Below are 16,088 nucleotides of genomic sequence, written 5' to 3'. Positions count from 1 at the left end.
CCATTATTATGATTTACAAGAGCACATTTTTTTCTTATTGGTCGGAAATAGGCTTCCACAATTTTCTTTCATTGTTTTGTGACGTATTTTAATTATATTTTTGTACTGAATACGTTTTTAAAGGACTTTTAATTCAATTTTACTTCTGCCAGAGCTTCGGGAGCTTCTGCCCCTGCGTGATGACGCAGCGAGTCTCCCATCATGCCCCGTAGCAGCGCCCCACAGCGGTGAAGAGGAGGAACTGCAGCCTCTGACCCACATGTGGCTGGGCGCCTTTAAATCTATCGCAATTACGAGCGCAAGTGCTCATGAAAGTGCCAGAAAAGTGTATGTTTTTGTACTAAGGAGCGTTCTGCGTGCTAGTATATGACCTGAAGTCCGTGGAGCGACGTGCGCGGAGGTGAGTGCGCGCTAATGACAGCAGATGCTAACACAGCTAGCCGCGTCACACTGATAAACAAGAGTCTGAACTTATAAACAGGACATGTAAACATCTCTGTGTGTGTCTAGGTGTGTTATTCTTACGAATTATTAATATGAGACGGATTTGAAAGAGTATAAAACGCTCTAAAGGCCTCTGTTATGTCTAACGGATAATGAACTACTCAAACTTCAGCTGTGCTGAGACAGAGCGAGAGAGAGTAAATAAACAGAGCAAATAAAGACACAGTGACAGAGTTACGCACTCGTTATATCCATGTTAATGTATTTGAATTGTTCTTTATTATGTTTCTTCTTGCATGTGGTGGTACAGTAAATCAGGGCTCAGAGCTGCTGTGACCCGGAGCCAAAGATGCAAGAGGGGCCAGGAAAGGGTGAGTGTGTCTGTCTTCATGCACATCGACTTCACACACACATTAAAGTGAACAAGGCTCATAGGACTGAGTAGTTGAATTTGACTGTTATGCATCGCATGTTTTACTGTATAATTATGTGGTTACATTTTGTCAAAGCTCTTTAATAAAACTTATTGTGATTTTCAGAGGGCAGTTTGGAGGATGAGGAGGAGCAGCGGTGCCCGATCTGTCTGAACCGTCCCAGACGTACGGATCGAGCCGTACCCGACTGTTGCAGACACGTCTACTGTTCAGCCTGTATCCTCCGCTGGGCTCAGGTCAGCTGACACCGATCAAAACACTTCCACATTCTATCTATCTATCTATCTATCTATCTATCTATCTATCTATCTATCTATCTATCTATCTATCTATCTATCTATCTATCTATCTATCTATCTATCTATCTATCTATAAACACACAAATACAATTTTTGAACTAACAGTATCTAACACTACTGGTCAAAAGTTTGGGTTTTTGTAATGTTTTCTCAGCAAGGCATTTATTTGATAATTAAATGCGGTAAAAACAGTAAAATGAAGCTGTTTTCTATGTCAATATTGTATACAATATATTTAATATACAATACATTGTAAATTATATATTGTAAAATGTGATTAAAGCTGAATTTTCAGCATCATCATTACTCCACTGCCACGTTCCTTCAGAAATCATTGATGCTCAAGAAACATTTCTGATTACTGTGATAACATTAAAAAGATCGTTTTCTAAGTATGAAGATAGAAATACTTTTATTTTAGCAAGGACACATTAAACAGTAAAAACGTATAATTTTACAAAAGCTTTCTGTTTTAAATAAATGCTGTTCTTTTAAACTTTTTTCATCTAAGAGTCCTTAAAATGAATCCCAATTTTATTTATTATACTGTGAAAAATTAGTTACAAAATTTTCTCATTATATAGTACCTTACTGTTAGATGCTTTAATTATTTTTGTATTTATTTATTCACTCATGGAGGCTTACTTACTTGCATCACACATTTTTTGTATTTTATTTATTTTAATCGAATTTTATATTTGTAATATATTTTTTTTAAATTTACATTTATTCATTTAGCTGACACTTTTTATCCAAAGCGACTTACAATTGCTATATATGTCAGAGGTCGCTCGCTAGGGGTTAAGTGTCTTGCTCAGGGACACATTGGTGTCTCACAGTGGATTCGAACCCGGGTCTCTCACACCAAAGGCATGTGTCTTACCCCGTATGATCCAGTAAACGCAGCCTTTGTGAGCATAAGCCACTTTCTTGCAGTCAGAAATCCAAACGTTTGACCAGTATGTGTGTGTTTATATGTAATCTGCATACTGTAATGTGTGATGTTGTGTGTCGGGCCACAGATGGTTCAGTCCTGCCCGGTGGACCGCAGACCCTTCAGCGTGATCTTCCTGCAGGGCTCGTCGCAGCAGTGCATCAAGGTCAGACGTCCTCCTGATGTCCCGTGTGTCCCCGTAAGACTCCAGATCAGACTCAGACGAGCTTCTCCTCTGTGTTTCAGATTCCCGTGAAGGCGCTCAGACTGCCAGAGCTGAACTCGTGCACCAGTCCGGACGGTCTACGCATGCGTCGTGTCTGTGTGTAAGTGCCGAGTTTGTTCATTTTGCTGATCATTTGTGATCATGGGCCACAAAACCAGCTTTATACATCATCTGAGAGCTGAGTAAATAGGCTAAGCTTTCCAGTGATGTATGATAGGAGATGTATTTGAAAATCTGGAATCAAAAAAATTTAAACATTGTTGTCCAATTATGTTCACGATTTTGCTGGATTTTTTTATATATATATTTACGGATGGAAATTTACAAAATAGTTTCGTGGAACGTGATCTTAATATCCTAAGGATTTTTGGCATTAAAGAAAAATCCATAATTTTGACCTAGGCAGTGTATTGTTGGCTATTGCCACAAACACACCCGTCTGACTCGTGGTCAAGGGTCACGTTTAATAGTTAATGGTGTCGTTAACAGGGCGGAGACAGGAACTCTGGAGAGAACGCAAGATGAAAGAGCTAATGCCAAACAGAAATGCCACAGAAAAGGTATGTGCTTATATATCGATTCATCGTCAATATCTTGTTCATCAGTTGCTTATTTCTGCTACAATACAATATATACTTTTTTTTTTTTTATAGCACATTTAAAACAACTGCCATTGATCAAAGTATAATTAATACAACACATTTCTGTTGATTAAACATAAACTGGTTGTAGAATACATGAATGCATTATTGTGAATTAACATTAATATAAATGTCAATGTGGAATCTTAAATAATTGGTATGTGTAATGCATGTTGTGCACATATATGCACATATATTTACCCGTATTTCCATCGTAAATGTTTTATCCAGTAATGAAACAAGAGGAGTCATTGAATCATTCACTCACAGAGTTTTACATTTTTTTAATTCAAGTGAATTAAAGGTTCTGCAGCAATTAACCTTTTTGTCAGAACTTCTAGTAAATTACATGTTTATTCATCTCTATCGTAAACATGATTCTCAATTTATCCAGAATCGTGCAGCTGTGGTTTGAGGTGTAAGAGCTTTTCACACAGATTGGTTACGCTCTATCTATATAACAGAACTGATAAACGTTTAGCGAATCAAGAGCTTTCCAAAATAAATGTCTTGTTTGATTCCCGTCAGGTGACTCGGATGCATCTGTGGAGGTAAACCGAAAGGTTAGTATTGCACTGTTGTGTTCCTCTTTTGTGTAAGCAGTGTGTTAAGCAGTGTTTATGTGTGCAGGTGAGTGGAGACTCATGCCAGTCTCTTCTGCTCACTCGCCATTTTCACTCGTCACTGCCAAGCCAACGGGGAGCCACGCTCGGCACGCTGACACAGATCATGTAAGTGAACATCACGTGTCTTTCTGTTTCTGTGTTGACTGGATAGTGTCTCTTAAATTGACCCTTAAGCATGAAAAGCTCTGCAAAGTATCCTCAATATGAGGATCAGTGTTTCTGAACTCCTGAAACGCCTCCATTGTAGTCTTGAGTTTCTTCCGGGAACACGTCACAATATTCCTCATTATAATAATTCATACGCAGTCTTTTAATAAAGGAAAAGAGGCTCGTAGGAGAATACATATACGCTATTTTCCAGACTATAAGTCGATAAAATTCGTCATGAAGAGGAAAAAAAACATATAAGTCGCATTTATTTAGAAATTTTATGGCACAAACAGACCAAGAACAGACATTTAATCTGGAAAGGCAAGTTATTCAACTACACAATAGCACACTGAGCAACAGGCTGAAGAGGTGAAACAGTCATTCAGCTCCACAGTAGCATGAAGAACATAAACCTGACAGGCTGAATAGGCTAAAATAACATAAACCAGCGAGTCCAACTAGCAAGTTCACCGAGCCACATCTCTGAATCCATTGAGTTCTTCATCTCGGTGTCGCGTCTGAACAACTAGAGCGCCCTCTCGCTGGACTGTTTTCTCTTGGTTCATCTCAGTCTGAATTAATTTTGTCATACAGTGATGTGAGTAAGTTTGGACACCCATGCTAAAGTTGCCTAAAAAGAGGAATAAAAAATCATCTTTTGGATATTGATCTTAATGCCTTAATTAGAAAAATGAGGAAAACTCCAACCTTTAAGGACACCAATTTTCTTTGTGAATGAATAATGTGTCGTAAATAAATAAATGTTTTTCCTTAAAATACAGGGTGCATAAGTCAGGACAATTCCCATAGAGTCAGGCAGATTTTTATGTTTAAAAGCCAGTTATTTCATGGATCCAGGATAATATGCATCCTGATAAAGTTCCCTTGGCCTTTGGGATTAAAATATCCCCACATCATCACACACCTTCACCATGCCTAGGGTACTTTCCATAAGATCATCTTTCAATGCAAATCAAACCAGCTATTAGGCTAACTGAAGTAAAAGCATGCCAATCTCTAGGTGTGGTGGAAGGTGTGTGATGATGTGGGGATATTTTAATCCCAAAGGCCAAGGGAACTTTATCAGGATGCATATTATCCTGGATCCATGAAATAACCGGCTTTTAAACATAAAAATCTGCCGGACTCTATGGGAATTGTCCTGACTTATGCACCCTGTATTTAAGGAAAAACATTTATTTATTTATGATACATTATTCATTTACAAAGAAAATTGGTGTCCTTAAAGGTTGGAGTTTTCCTCATTTTTCTAATTAAGGCATTAAGATCAACATCGAAAAGATGATTTTTTATTCCTCTTTTTAGGCAACTTTAGCATGGGTGTCCAAACTTATTCGCATCCCTGTATAAGTCACACCTGACCCAGCCAAACTATGAAAAAAGTGTGATTTTGAAAAACAGTGAACATTCAATGAGGAAAACCTGTTATAGTAGAGACTGGAAACATCAAGACTGTGTAAAAGGTTAAAGTGTTTTGTTTGTCTTGTGTGTCTTGCGCTGTAGGGCGGGATCTGTTGATGTTTGCGAGGAGGGGCCGGACGGCGTTCAGTGGAGGAGATTAGAGAGAAAACGCAGATGGCTTTCTGCCTCTGTACCTGTCCTCTCTACAGGTGTGCCCAGGTGAGAAGCGGTCTGATGAGCAGTGCACTCAAACACTGTCAAACGGCCTGTTCGAATCTCGTTGCACGCATGACGTTAAGATGATCTCTTCCTGTTTACTAGGGTAGTTCAACTTTATTCTGATTCAGCTTTTGTTATTGAAATTACATACAAGTGCCTATCATAGTACTCAGTCTATGGGTGTGAATGAACATCTGAAATATAATATTTGTACCCTTTATCTGCTATTTCCTTTGTGTGCATGTCTCTTATTTTGGGTTATGAACACTTGTTTATACTTTTAGGGTGTTACTCCACTCACATCTGCTTCTGTCAGCGGTCTCCTCCTCTCTGAATCTGCTGCTTTCTGAACACACGGGTGAGTTCACTTGTTTGTTAGTTGCGTACATGCGTAATAATCTGGTTATTATTTTGAAATGTATTTATTTTTCCTTTCAATTTGACGTACAACTTAGTTTATTTGATTTGCGTTAATTTGCCATTTCATTGTTATCAAATGTCATGTGCCCAGGTGTAGGCTTTTAACCCTCAGGTGCTCTTCGGTCATTTCTGACTGAAAAATTTTCTGTTTTGAATTATTAAAAATCACAGCTTCATCGGAATGTTATGAAACTTGGTGACTTTTATGGCATTGGGTATGTGAATAAAAAAAAAATAATTGAGGTCATGATCTGAGCATGCTAAGTGGTCATAAAAAAAATAGTTACACTTGTGGTCTTCGGTCAAAAATGACCGACCCATAGGAAATGAATGGGAAATTGCCCCAAAAAAAAAAAATTCTCTGAATTTTTGTACGTGCAATCTACAAATCAGCCTCAATTCTAAAAAAAATTACACCGCAGGAAAGGGGTGACACACTTTTATAGACATACACACTAATAAATTTTGATTACAAAAAGTATGTTTTGAATTATTAAAAATCACAGCTTCATCGGAGTGTTACGAAACTTGGTGACTTTTATGGCATTATGTATGTGAACACACAAAAAAATTGAGGTAATGATCCGAGGATGCTAAGTGGTCTTAAAAAAATAGTCACACTTGTGGTCTTTGGTCAATAATGAATGGGAAATTGACAAAAACACAAAAATTCACAAATTTTTATTTATTTAATTTTTATCCATTTTTTTTTCAATTTTTTTAAAATAAAAAATTGTTTTTGAGATTGTTTCAACTATATATTCAAATCCACCAAAAAAAAAAAAAGGTTCATAAACAGCTGGGGAATTCACATGCTTCTCCATAGAGAGCTGTACATGCCATCTAGTGGTTACACCATGATTCTACGCCTTTTCTCTATACTATAACCAGATGGTGCTAATTTTCTTCAAAAAATAATTTTTTTTCTGAAGGCCTAGACTCTATATTAAACTAAAATACTGCATTAATAATTTTTTGAAAAAAATAATATATATATAGAAAAATATATATATATATTTTTCCATGGCAAAAATGGACCATAAATATTGCATAAATATTAATAAATTCAATCAAATTGTCTCAAAATACTAAATTACAAAGAATAAATATTATAGAACAAAAGTAAATTGCATTGGTTTTACTGGGATGGAGGAAATTTAATTTTTAGGTGTCCGGTCACTTTTGACCGTGGGTGACTCTGAAACGAAGAGCACCTGAGGGTTAAAGTAATTGGAGCATTTTTAATTACTCGCACTCATGTCTCGCCTCCCTCTGCCATTGTATGCTACCGTGACAAAGCACACGCGCGACAAATGACATCAGAAATGTGTCCGTAAATTATAATCGGTATTGGTCTATAACTGAACCGATACCGATACGATTAATTTCAACACCCCTAGTGCTAAATAGTGTTCTTAAAAAACTATTAACACTCTTAAATATCTCAGGTGGGTTATAAAGCGTCCATAATTATAATAGTAAAAGTTTTATTCTATCAAAATGTAAACGTAAATGATTTTGTGGCTGGGTTTATTTTCAGTTTCTTATATTTCTTCCCTCAGTTATTTTCATTACTTTTAACACTTATTTTATCTCCTTTTTCTTAGTTCCTCATGGCATAGTTTGTGCCGTCACCTGTCCCAAAGGTGAGGAGAGAAAGGGAACCAGGGGTTCTGGGTCAAAGACCTCTGTAAAGCCAGAAACTACCGCGACCAGACGTTCCTCTCGTCACAGTCGCGCTGAGGATTCCTCATCTGCGCAGTCGCAACCGACAGACTCGGACACAACCTCTTCTACGCCACAAACCATAAACGACACTCCTGCTTCTACGAGCAGAGGGCAGCAGGGGAACAACCCGAGGTCTGGAGCCAAGAGGAAAGGACGTGGTAAAAAGAAGATCGTGAAGAGACATGAAGATGAGGAGGTTGGGAATCATGAGGAAGATGAGGAATCTGAGGAACCGAAAACAGACCAGAAAGCAAGTCCTGATCAGATTGATCGCGACCAAGAACAACTGGATACGGAGGACAAGATGGAGGTGGAGAATGAGACGAGTCCTACTGAGGCCAATAACCAGGATGATGAAACGGTAAAAGTAGAAGAAATTGCAACTGACAGTATGGTTCAAGATGAAGATCAGATACTTTCACGAGACGATAGCGAGAAAGAAGTGGAGATGGATGATTCAGACCAAGTTGAATTGGAGAGTGTTCCACCAATAGTGGAGCACAATTGCCAATCTCGTTCCTCTGCTGAACCGGAAGAGTCTCAATCTGACGTTCAATCACCTCTGCAAGAGGAATCAACAGAGGAACCACCGACAGTAACTCCTGACCAGATTGTGGATGAGAAACTGGAGCTTGACACAGAGGAAGACCAATCCGACAAGCAGGAATCCAGTTGCTCTCCACCTTTCCACCTGAATTCGGAGGCGGATACCACAGAAGACAATTCTGACCAGCAGGAATCGAGTGGCTTTCCAGCTCTCCAAGATACTGTAGATCTGAATTCGGAGGCGGATACCACTGAAGACAAAGCAGGCAAGCAAGAATCCAGTGGCTTTCCAGCTCTCCAAGAGTTTGCGGATCAAAAACCGGAGCCGGATACCACAGAAGACAATGCAGACAAGGAGGAATCGAGAAGCTTTCCAGCTCTCCAAGAGATTGCGGATCAAAAACCGGAGCCTGACACCACGGAAGACAAAGCAGGCAAGCAGGAATCCAGTACTTTCCAAGAGGATCAGAGTGCAGGTCCGTCAGCACTTGGAGAGATAGCTATTCCAGAAACTAAGGACACTAATGCAAGTCCTCAGGACAACACTGACCTCATTCCCATGGAGTGCGATTCTCCTGCATCCGAGAGTGCAGCTGAAACAAATCCCACTGCGAACGTGGCTCAGACTGCCGATCAAAAGCCCAAGACTGACGGCTGTAAGGAAGCGAAAGGATCGGACAAGAGGGACCGGGATGGGCGATCCCGCAGGTCTCGCTTTCACTCGCCTACGACCACTTGGTCGCCTGCCAAGGAGTCTAAGAGCGAAGGGTCACGCAGGTCAAGGTCTCGATCACGGGACCGTAGCCACAAGACCCGATCCACATCTCGGAGCCGCGAGCAGCAAGAGGAAGAGCGGGAAGGCCGGCGGAACCGAAGCCGTAGTCGCAGCCGGGAGCGAAGTCACAGGCGACGTAGCCGTTCCCGAAACAGAAACCGAGGCGGGCGCCAGAGCCCGTCCCAGGAACGCTCGGATCACGGCGGACACTCTCCTCGCAAGCGGGAGTCTTGGGGAACGGATGGATGGCGGAGCACAGGCGCCGGACGAGGTTTCCGCAATTCAAACTGGAGGAACAACGCGGAAAAACCTGGGAATTCGTCAACGAGAGAGCACGTTTCATCGGACAACGGCAACTTCAACGAGGCGTCGCCTGATCGGAGCAGAAGCGAGAACCCGGACTGGGTTAAAGACAGGGAGAGGCTCTACCCGGACGCTGACGTTCGAGGGCGTGAGCCACGTTTGGGAGATCCGCCTTCTGATTCCTGGTGTCGGGGGGGCTGGAGCGCTGGACGCGGGAGAGGAGGTTCAAACTGGTCGGCCAGCCAGCAGAGCGAGCCAGCTGATAATTGGAGGCAGCGCACCTCTTTCTCAGGGACCGCCAATAACACGGATTCTTACAGCCGCTTCAACGAAAACAGAGCCGGAGGAAAGAGAAAAGAGTGTGATGGTGGCGAGACGGCGATGGATCGGTCGGGGTGGTCGTCGGCGTCGAGCTGGGCCGTGCGGCGAACTCTTCCCGCCGATGTGCAGAACTACTACTCGCGCAGGGACCGAGGCGGCGGAAACAATTCCTGGAGCAGACAAGAGGAGGATCAAGGTGCACCGGGTGTCCCAAAACAAGCAGGTCTGTCTTCATCTTTATACAAATAATGGCTTGTTTCACCAACACAACACGCGTGTTTTTCACATAGGATTTGTAAGTGACGCCAATGCGTACCAATCAGCCGATTTGCTAAATGGAAATGTACTTTCAGTCTCTGATAATAGATGTTGGGCCCTATGAAATCAGCTTTATTTTTTCTGTGTGAATTGATCGGGATTCTGGCTCTCTCAAGTTTGGGTCACATGCTTTAGCTTCTAGTTTCCACTTATTCTTTTTTTCCCATTTTAACTTTAGTAATCAGAAAGCATGTCTAAGTTGTTGAAATCATGAAACATCTAACAAAGGTGTAAAATTACATTTTTAGGGCCCTATAAAATCTGTTGTTTTTTTTAAAATCCATTTACTCAAATAAATATTTCCCTTTCCCTTCCCTTTTAATGGTTACGTTTAAACCGTAGCAATCAAGAGCCAGACCGATATATCGGCAGACCGATATTATCGGCCGATATTAGGCATTTTCCAAACTATCGGTATCGGCAGATTTAATGGCCGATAAATGAATATTTCAAAAATAAAATAAAAACGGACGAAACACGCTTGAACCATGTCTTGAGTGTTGGAGTTGTATAGTTTGTCCACCAGAGGGCGCTCTACACCGTTCCTGTTGGCAACACTCGTGTATAACGCGCCACACATCCTGCTGATCCAGGTTGCAGGTAGCTTATAAGCCAATGTAGGACTAATATCAGAACTTTAATATATTTTGATGTTCTGTTGTGACAATAAAAGAAACGAGTTTCTTTTTAAAATGCATAATCATGTTATTTTAGTTAAAACTCATAAGTAACTACAAATAAGTAATGTTAGGGAAATCTGTTAATGTTTTGTTGCGCATTTCTGAAATAAAAAAAAAATGTAAAAAATATCGGCCGATATATCGGACTATCGGATTTTAAAACCAAATCAAAATCCATCAAAATCCTTTATCGGTCGGGCTCTACAATCAATAAGCATGTCTAATCCATTGAAATCATAAAACTTTGACGATTTAATTATTTGTTTAAAAAGAACGCCCCGTTCATGAGCGCCCCCACCGAGGCGTAGTTCATTCCAATTAAAACATTTATCATTTATGAATCACTGTGAATATCCTTAAAGCATAAATATGCTGATTTTCAAAAGTGCATTATGAGTGTTATTAAGCTCTTAATTTCTCTAGTCGTGTAGCACACATTTCTATTACGATCCCGGGTCGTGTTTGCGTTCACACAGGCGTTCTGGCAATATGAAAGGGGCTATAGACAGTCAAGTTTAAAGGAACAGTTCACTTTAAAATGAAATTTTCATCATTATTTACTCACCCTCAAGTCGTTTCAAACCTGAATGAATTTTTCTTCTGCTGAACACAAAAGATATTTTGAAGAATGTTGGTAACCAGACAGTTGATGGACTTCCGTCGTAGGAAAACAAATATTGGAAGTCAATGGATCAACTGTCTGGTTAATGTAAGTCGGTAAGTGAACTGTTCCTTTAATTAAAAGCCCATCTTTCCAGTGGTGAATTTCCCCTTTAATATGATTTGGTCACATTTACATTCATATCCGTTTTCTATGTTTCAGATCCCCCACAGAATGAGCCAAATGCACCCCTGCCAGCCGAGGCCGTTCCAGCTCCACCCCCCACCCTGATGCCCCATCAGCTGGGCGTGATGGGGGTCATGCGTTACCCCATGGCTCCTCTTCTGCCGAGACCTCCAGCTGTGGGTCTGCAGCCTCCTCAGTTCAGTTTACCCCCTCCAGGACCAGTACAGCTGCACCCCGCCGGCCCGCTCCTCCAGGTCCCATCCATAGCCGTGCAGGGACTGCCTCCGCCCCCTCCGCCTCCTCCGCCAGTGCAGGCCGGCTTCACCATAGTACCGCCTGAAAGCCACCCATCTCAGGTGAGCGCCAGGGTTAGAATCGTTAAAGCCGAGGCCCGATTTTCATATGCGAAATTGCAGACAAATGCCTGAAATCATATTTCACGACATTCGCTCACTGTGAATCAAAGACTGGATCTGAGAGAATGGCCCGATGAGCCCGCGAGATATTTGGCACAGCAGGATTTTGAATCGCATATTTAGCATGCCAAATATATTGTTAAAGCCGAGTTCACACCGAGTTTTTCATTTGCTAAATTGGTGACAAATGCCCGAAATAATTGGCAAATGCGACTCATCGATACGCATCGTCTTTGATAATTCACTGTGTGTGATTGTCGTGAACGAGCACCGATTGGCCTATGATTTCAGGCATTTGTAGCAAATTTAGCAAATGAAAATCGGGCCTAAAATCCTGCAATGTGAACTCGTTATTAATGAGATATTTGACATGCTAAATACCTGCACCAGTCTGCGATTCAAAATCCTGCTGACATCATGACTTTTGCGTAAACATACACGCGACTTTCGAGTCAAGTGGCAATATCTTTACGAATTTTGAGCTATCCGCGTGTAGTCCAAGTCAAGTCACAAGTCTTAAATTATTAGGCATTGTCTAATTAAATATGTGCGAATTTGCATATATATATATAAAAAAAAAAGCGAAATCTGAATAGCCTATTAAGATAAAGCCAGGTTTAAAATATTGTTTTCATTGTGTTCACATACAGTAATAGACGGGGGAAAATAGATATTTAATGGGTATCTACTTTTGTTATCCTGTAATCAGATAGCCTTAAATAGATTTTTGCCATGTTTTTAGAAAAACAATGTTATATAAATCAAGCTAGGAATAATATATTTACAAATCCATCTGTAATAGTCTTCATAATAGAACTAGGTACATGACTGGACAGTTTGGAGTATTAGGTTTGGTATATACTGTAGGTGCTACTGAAGAAGTGGAGATTTGAGAAAAATCATCAGAACGGGATCTAAAGATTTCCATCAGGCCAATGAGATTGCTCATTTAGAGTTAAAGCCACGATTGGTTGCTGATTAAAAGGAAATGACCATATTTGGATCAGACAACATTGAACTGGAGAGAGAGAGAGAGAGCGCGAGCTTTCTAGCGATGTCTGTGATGACGGTGCAGAACGGGATGATTTACAATGTCAACTTTTGTTGAATTGATGAGAAATCTACAGACGCAGACTCAATGGAAACGGTTGGATTGTTTTCCCCGGTGTGGGCGTGGCCTAAATACGCTCTGTCTGATGCACAGTATGACAAAGGGCGGATAGCCTTAAATAGATTTTAAGAAATGAAGCAAAGTGTACTAGATCTACATCTGGGGAGCGATCTTTTCTTTCCTAGGATGGTAAGGGAACAGTCGTAAATGCCATTAACCCCAGTGACTGGTTGAGGTAAGTCATATATTTATATAACGTTAAGTCAACGGCGTTCATAAACACTCTGAAAAGCGATTATGCGTGTTGATGCCACACCAAAAATGGAAATACGAATTGGCGTATCATACACACGCTACTTCATGAGATCAGTCTGGACAATGACATCAGCGATGACCTACAGCCAATGAGAGGGCGGGATGTTCAGGATGAGTTATAAGACCAGAATATCAGTATTTTAATATATGTATTTACAATTATATAGAACAGAAACAAAGCACAGACATTTTCTTGACCAGCAGCTCATTGAATAATTATTTATTTACCCCAACTTTCTTTGCAGAACACACAAACCTCGCTGCCCTCGTCTCTCCTCCATAATCTTTTTTCAGCACACATCGCAATGATCTTGCAGGCTATCATTTTTAAAAACAATTCTAGTCTAGCGTTATTTCCTCATCACTTCTCGCTTGTGTTTGGTTGTACTAGACAGTACGTAGTTTTCAGACTAGTCAGAATTGTCAAACTCGGCATAACTAAAACTACATTTTTTTTTTAAATGCATTGATTGTGCTGGTTATATCAAATTAGGCAACATTGTGAATCTCAAGATTTGAGTGCAGTTTTAGTTGATTTGGTTGTAACGTCTCCATATTTTACAGCAGGTGATGCCCAGTTTTTCTATACAAGGCAAAGCTTCCTTCAAGCCCATGCCAACCAAAGTAGTCGCAGGGCCAGTTCATCCTATGGGGGCGGTCAGCGCGTCCCAGCCGTCCTCCACCACCCAACCCACTCACAGCAAGGCCCACGCCGACAGCTCAAAGAAAGAGAAGGCAAGAGTTCATGTTCAGGCTAACGTCCATATCCTGCGCTGCACCTCCTAAACTACATGTTCCCCTTTCAAGCAGAAGCTGCAGATCCAAGAGCGGGCCGTCAACGAGGTGAAGGCGGCCATTAAGCCATATTACCAAAAGAACGAAATCAACAAGGAGGAATATAAAGAGATTGTACGCAAAGCTGTGGAAAAAGTAAGTTGAGAATTTCTAGTAGATCACTCTAAAATAATATTATATATTGTTTATATTATTTATTTTATTTTTATTATGGTAATTATAGTAAAAAAAATATTAATTTTTTTATATTATTTGCTGAGGTTTATTTTTTATTATATATTGTTTTTATTTTATTTATTTTTTATATTATTTATTTGATTTATTTTATTTTTATTATGGTAATTATAGTAAAAAAAATTATAATTTTTTTATATTATTTGCTGAGGTTTATTTTTTATTATATATTGTTTTTATTTTATTTATTTTTTATATTATTTATTTGATTTATTTATTTTTATTATGGTAATTATAGTAAAAAAATAAATGTTTTATATTATTTGCTGAGGTTTATTTTTTATCATATATTGTTTTTATTTTATTTATTTTTTATATTATTTATTTGATTTATTTTATTTTTATTATGGTAATTATAGTAAAAAAATATTACATTTTTTATATTATTTGCTGAGGTTTATTTTTTTATTATATATTGTTTTTTATATTTTTTGTAATATTATTTTTTTGTTTATTGTAGTGTCATTCACTAATTTGCACAAATCACTGTAGCACCTCTGCATATTCAGTCTGATTTTAGTGCATCTTTTCCTTGAAGTTATATTCTTGTGCATTGAAATTATGAATTTTGCACACGTTGGCTTCAAAAACGCCCCCAGCAAATGTCTCGCTCTGTCTCTCAGGTGTGCCACAGCAAGAGCGGCGAGGTGAATGCCGACAAAGTGGCCAACCTGGTGAAAGCATACGTGGACAAATACAAGCGCACCCGCAAAAACAAGTCCGAGTAGAGCCGAGGGTCTCTGTTCTGCTGATGCACAAGTGCAATTCCTCCACCGCGGCGACACTGACTGGAGCCGCTCTTAACACATTTGCATACAAGAATGAAGATTTTTCTAGAGATTACATATTTTGTTTAATTTGGATTTGATATAGTGCAAATGCCCTTTATTGGATTGTGTCTTATGGGTATGTGTGTGTGTGTGTGTGTGTGTGCAGGGGGGAAGGTTACGGTCTATAATGGTGTCGCTATTATTGCATTTTGCTTCTAAGATTAAAGAAGCAAAATAAAACAAAATTAAGGCTAATGATTCAAGTGGTACGACTGGACCTGTCTCCTCTCTCTTATTAGTCATCCTTTAGACCTAAACTCCTTTTCTTTTAGAAGCATAGAAACAATCTGGAGTACATGTGCATTAGCTTTATTATTCCCAGCTGAATGTGTGTGTGTGTGATTCAGTCGTAATCTTGCGTGGAACGAACACGGGTAGTTTGTTGGTGAGCTGAGATGATTCTGTTGTCATATCCAGGTTTAAGTCCTGTACTTCTGTTAATGCAGTTCAATCACTGTGTCTGTTTACCCTCCCAGAAGCAATGAAATAAACCAGCTCCCTGAATCCCGTCCTGTCCGATCTCTCAGTGAACTTAAGTGGAAAATTATTAAAGTTCGGAAATGTCGGAAAGACGATGGCTGCATCCGAAAACACATATAGTAGGTGTTTCTTAAATTCTTTAATATCTATATTTTGATTATATTTTTATTATGGTAGATTATAGTAAATCTAATAATTTTTCTTTATTTTTATTATATATATATATTAATGTTTTTATATATATATTTTACCCAATACTCATAAATATGTCCAGATTACATCCATAGTACACATTTTATACTACATATAACATAGTCGCAATTCAAAGTACTTTCTCAAAAGTACTTTTTCGGATGCAGCCTAAACTTCAGATCAAGAGAAGCAAATCCATCGCTCAAGAATGGACCAGTCATCAATAAAGAAATGAAACCTTGTAATCACTGTTGACTTTGCTTACATGATGGAATATCAAACACAGGGGCGTTTCTAGGTTTTAAAAACATCAGGGGCTGAACCCGAATCATCATTACTTACCAGCCCACATTACCACACAGTCACACACATGCAAAAAATGTGGATTTCTCAGACCTACATTTGTGCATTTTAAGGTGTTTGAAGGTCATAAAAATGGTAT

General features: G+C 39.5%; 1 protein-coding gene across 3 annotated transcripts; it reads left to right on the top strand.

Moving 5' to 3' along the window:
* The first annotated feature begins 207 nt into the window (after positions 1-207).
* scaf11 (SR-related CTD-associated factor 11) lies at positions 208-15,478 on the top strand. Of its 3 annotated transcripts, none has more exons than XM_039660748.2 (15): positions 208-400; positions 755-815; positions 984-1,114; positions 2,200-2,277; positions 2,358-2,437; positions 2,827-2,897; positions 3,507-3,541; positions 3,609-3,709; positions 5,279-5,395; positions 5,680-5,753; positions 7,423-9,711; positions 11,310-11,629; positions 13,683-13,850; positions 13,923-14,045; positions 14,768-15,478. In XM_039660748.2, the coding sequence occupies exons 2-15, from the start codon at positions 794-796 to the stop codon at positions 14,870-14,872; spliced, it is 3,714 nt and encodes a 1,237-aa protein (XP_039516682.2). In that variant the 5' UTR covers positions 208-400; positions 755-793; the 3' UTR covers positions 14,873-15,478. The 3 variants fall into 3 exon arrangements, with proteins under 3 accessions (XP_039516682.2, XP_039516681.2, XP_039516680.2); XM_039660747.2 differs by having other exon boundaries at positions 13,680-13,850; positions 13,926-14,045; XM_039660746.2 differs by having other exon boundaries at positions 13,680-13,850.
* Positions 15,479-16,088: the final 610 nt, after the last annotated feature.

Source organism: Pimephales promelas, chromosome 24, assembly GCF_988280905.1.
Source record: "Pimephales promelas chromosome 24, fPimPro1.hap1.1, whole genome shotgun sequence".
Taxonomy (NCBI): Eukaryota; Metazoa; Chordata; class Actinopteri; order Cypriniformes; family Leuciscidae; genus Pimephales; species Pimephales promelas.
Note: the sequence above shows the minus strand (reverse complement) of the source record. Positions and strands in the feature narration are given on the sequence as shown.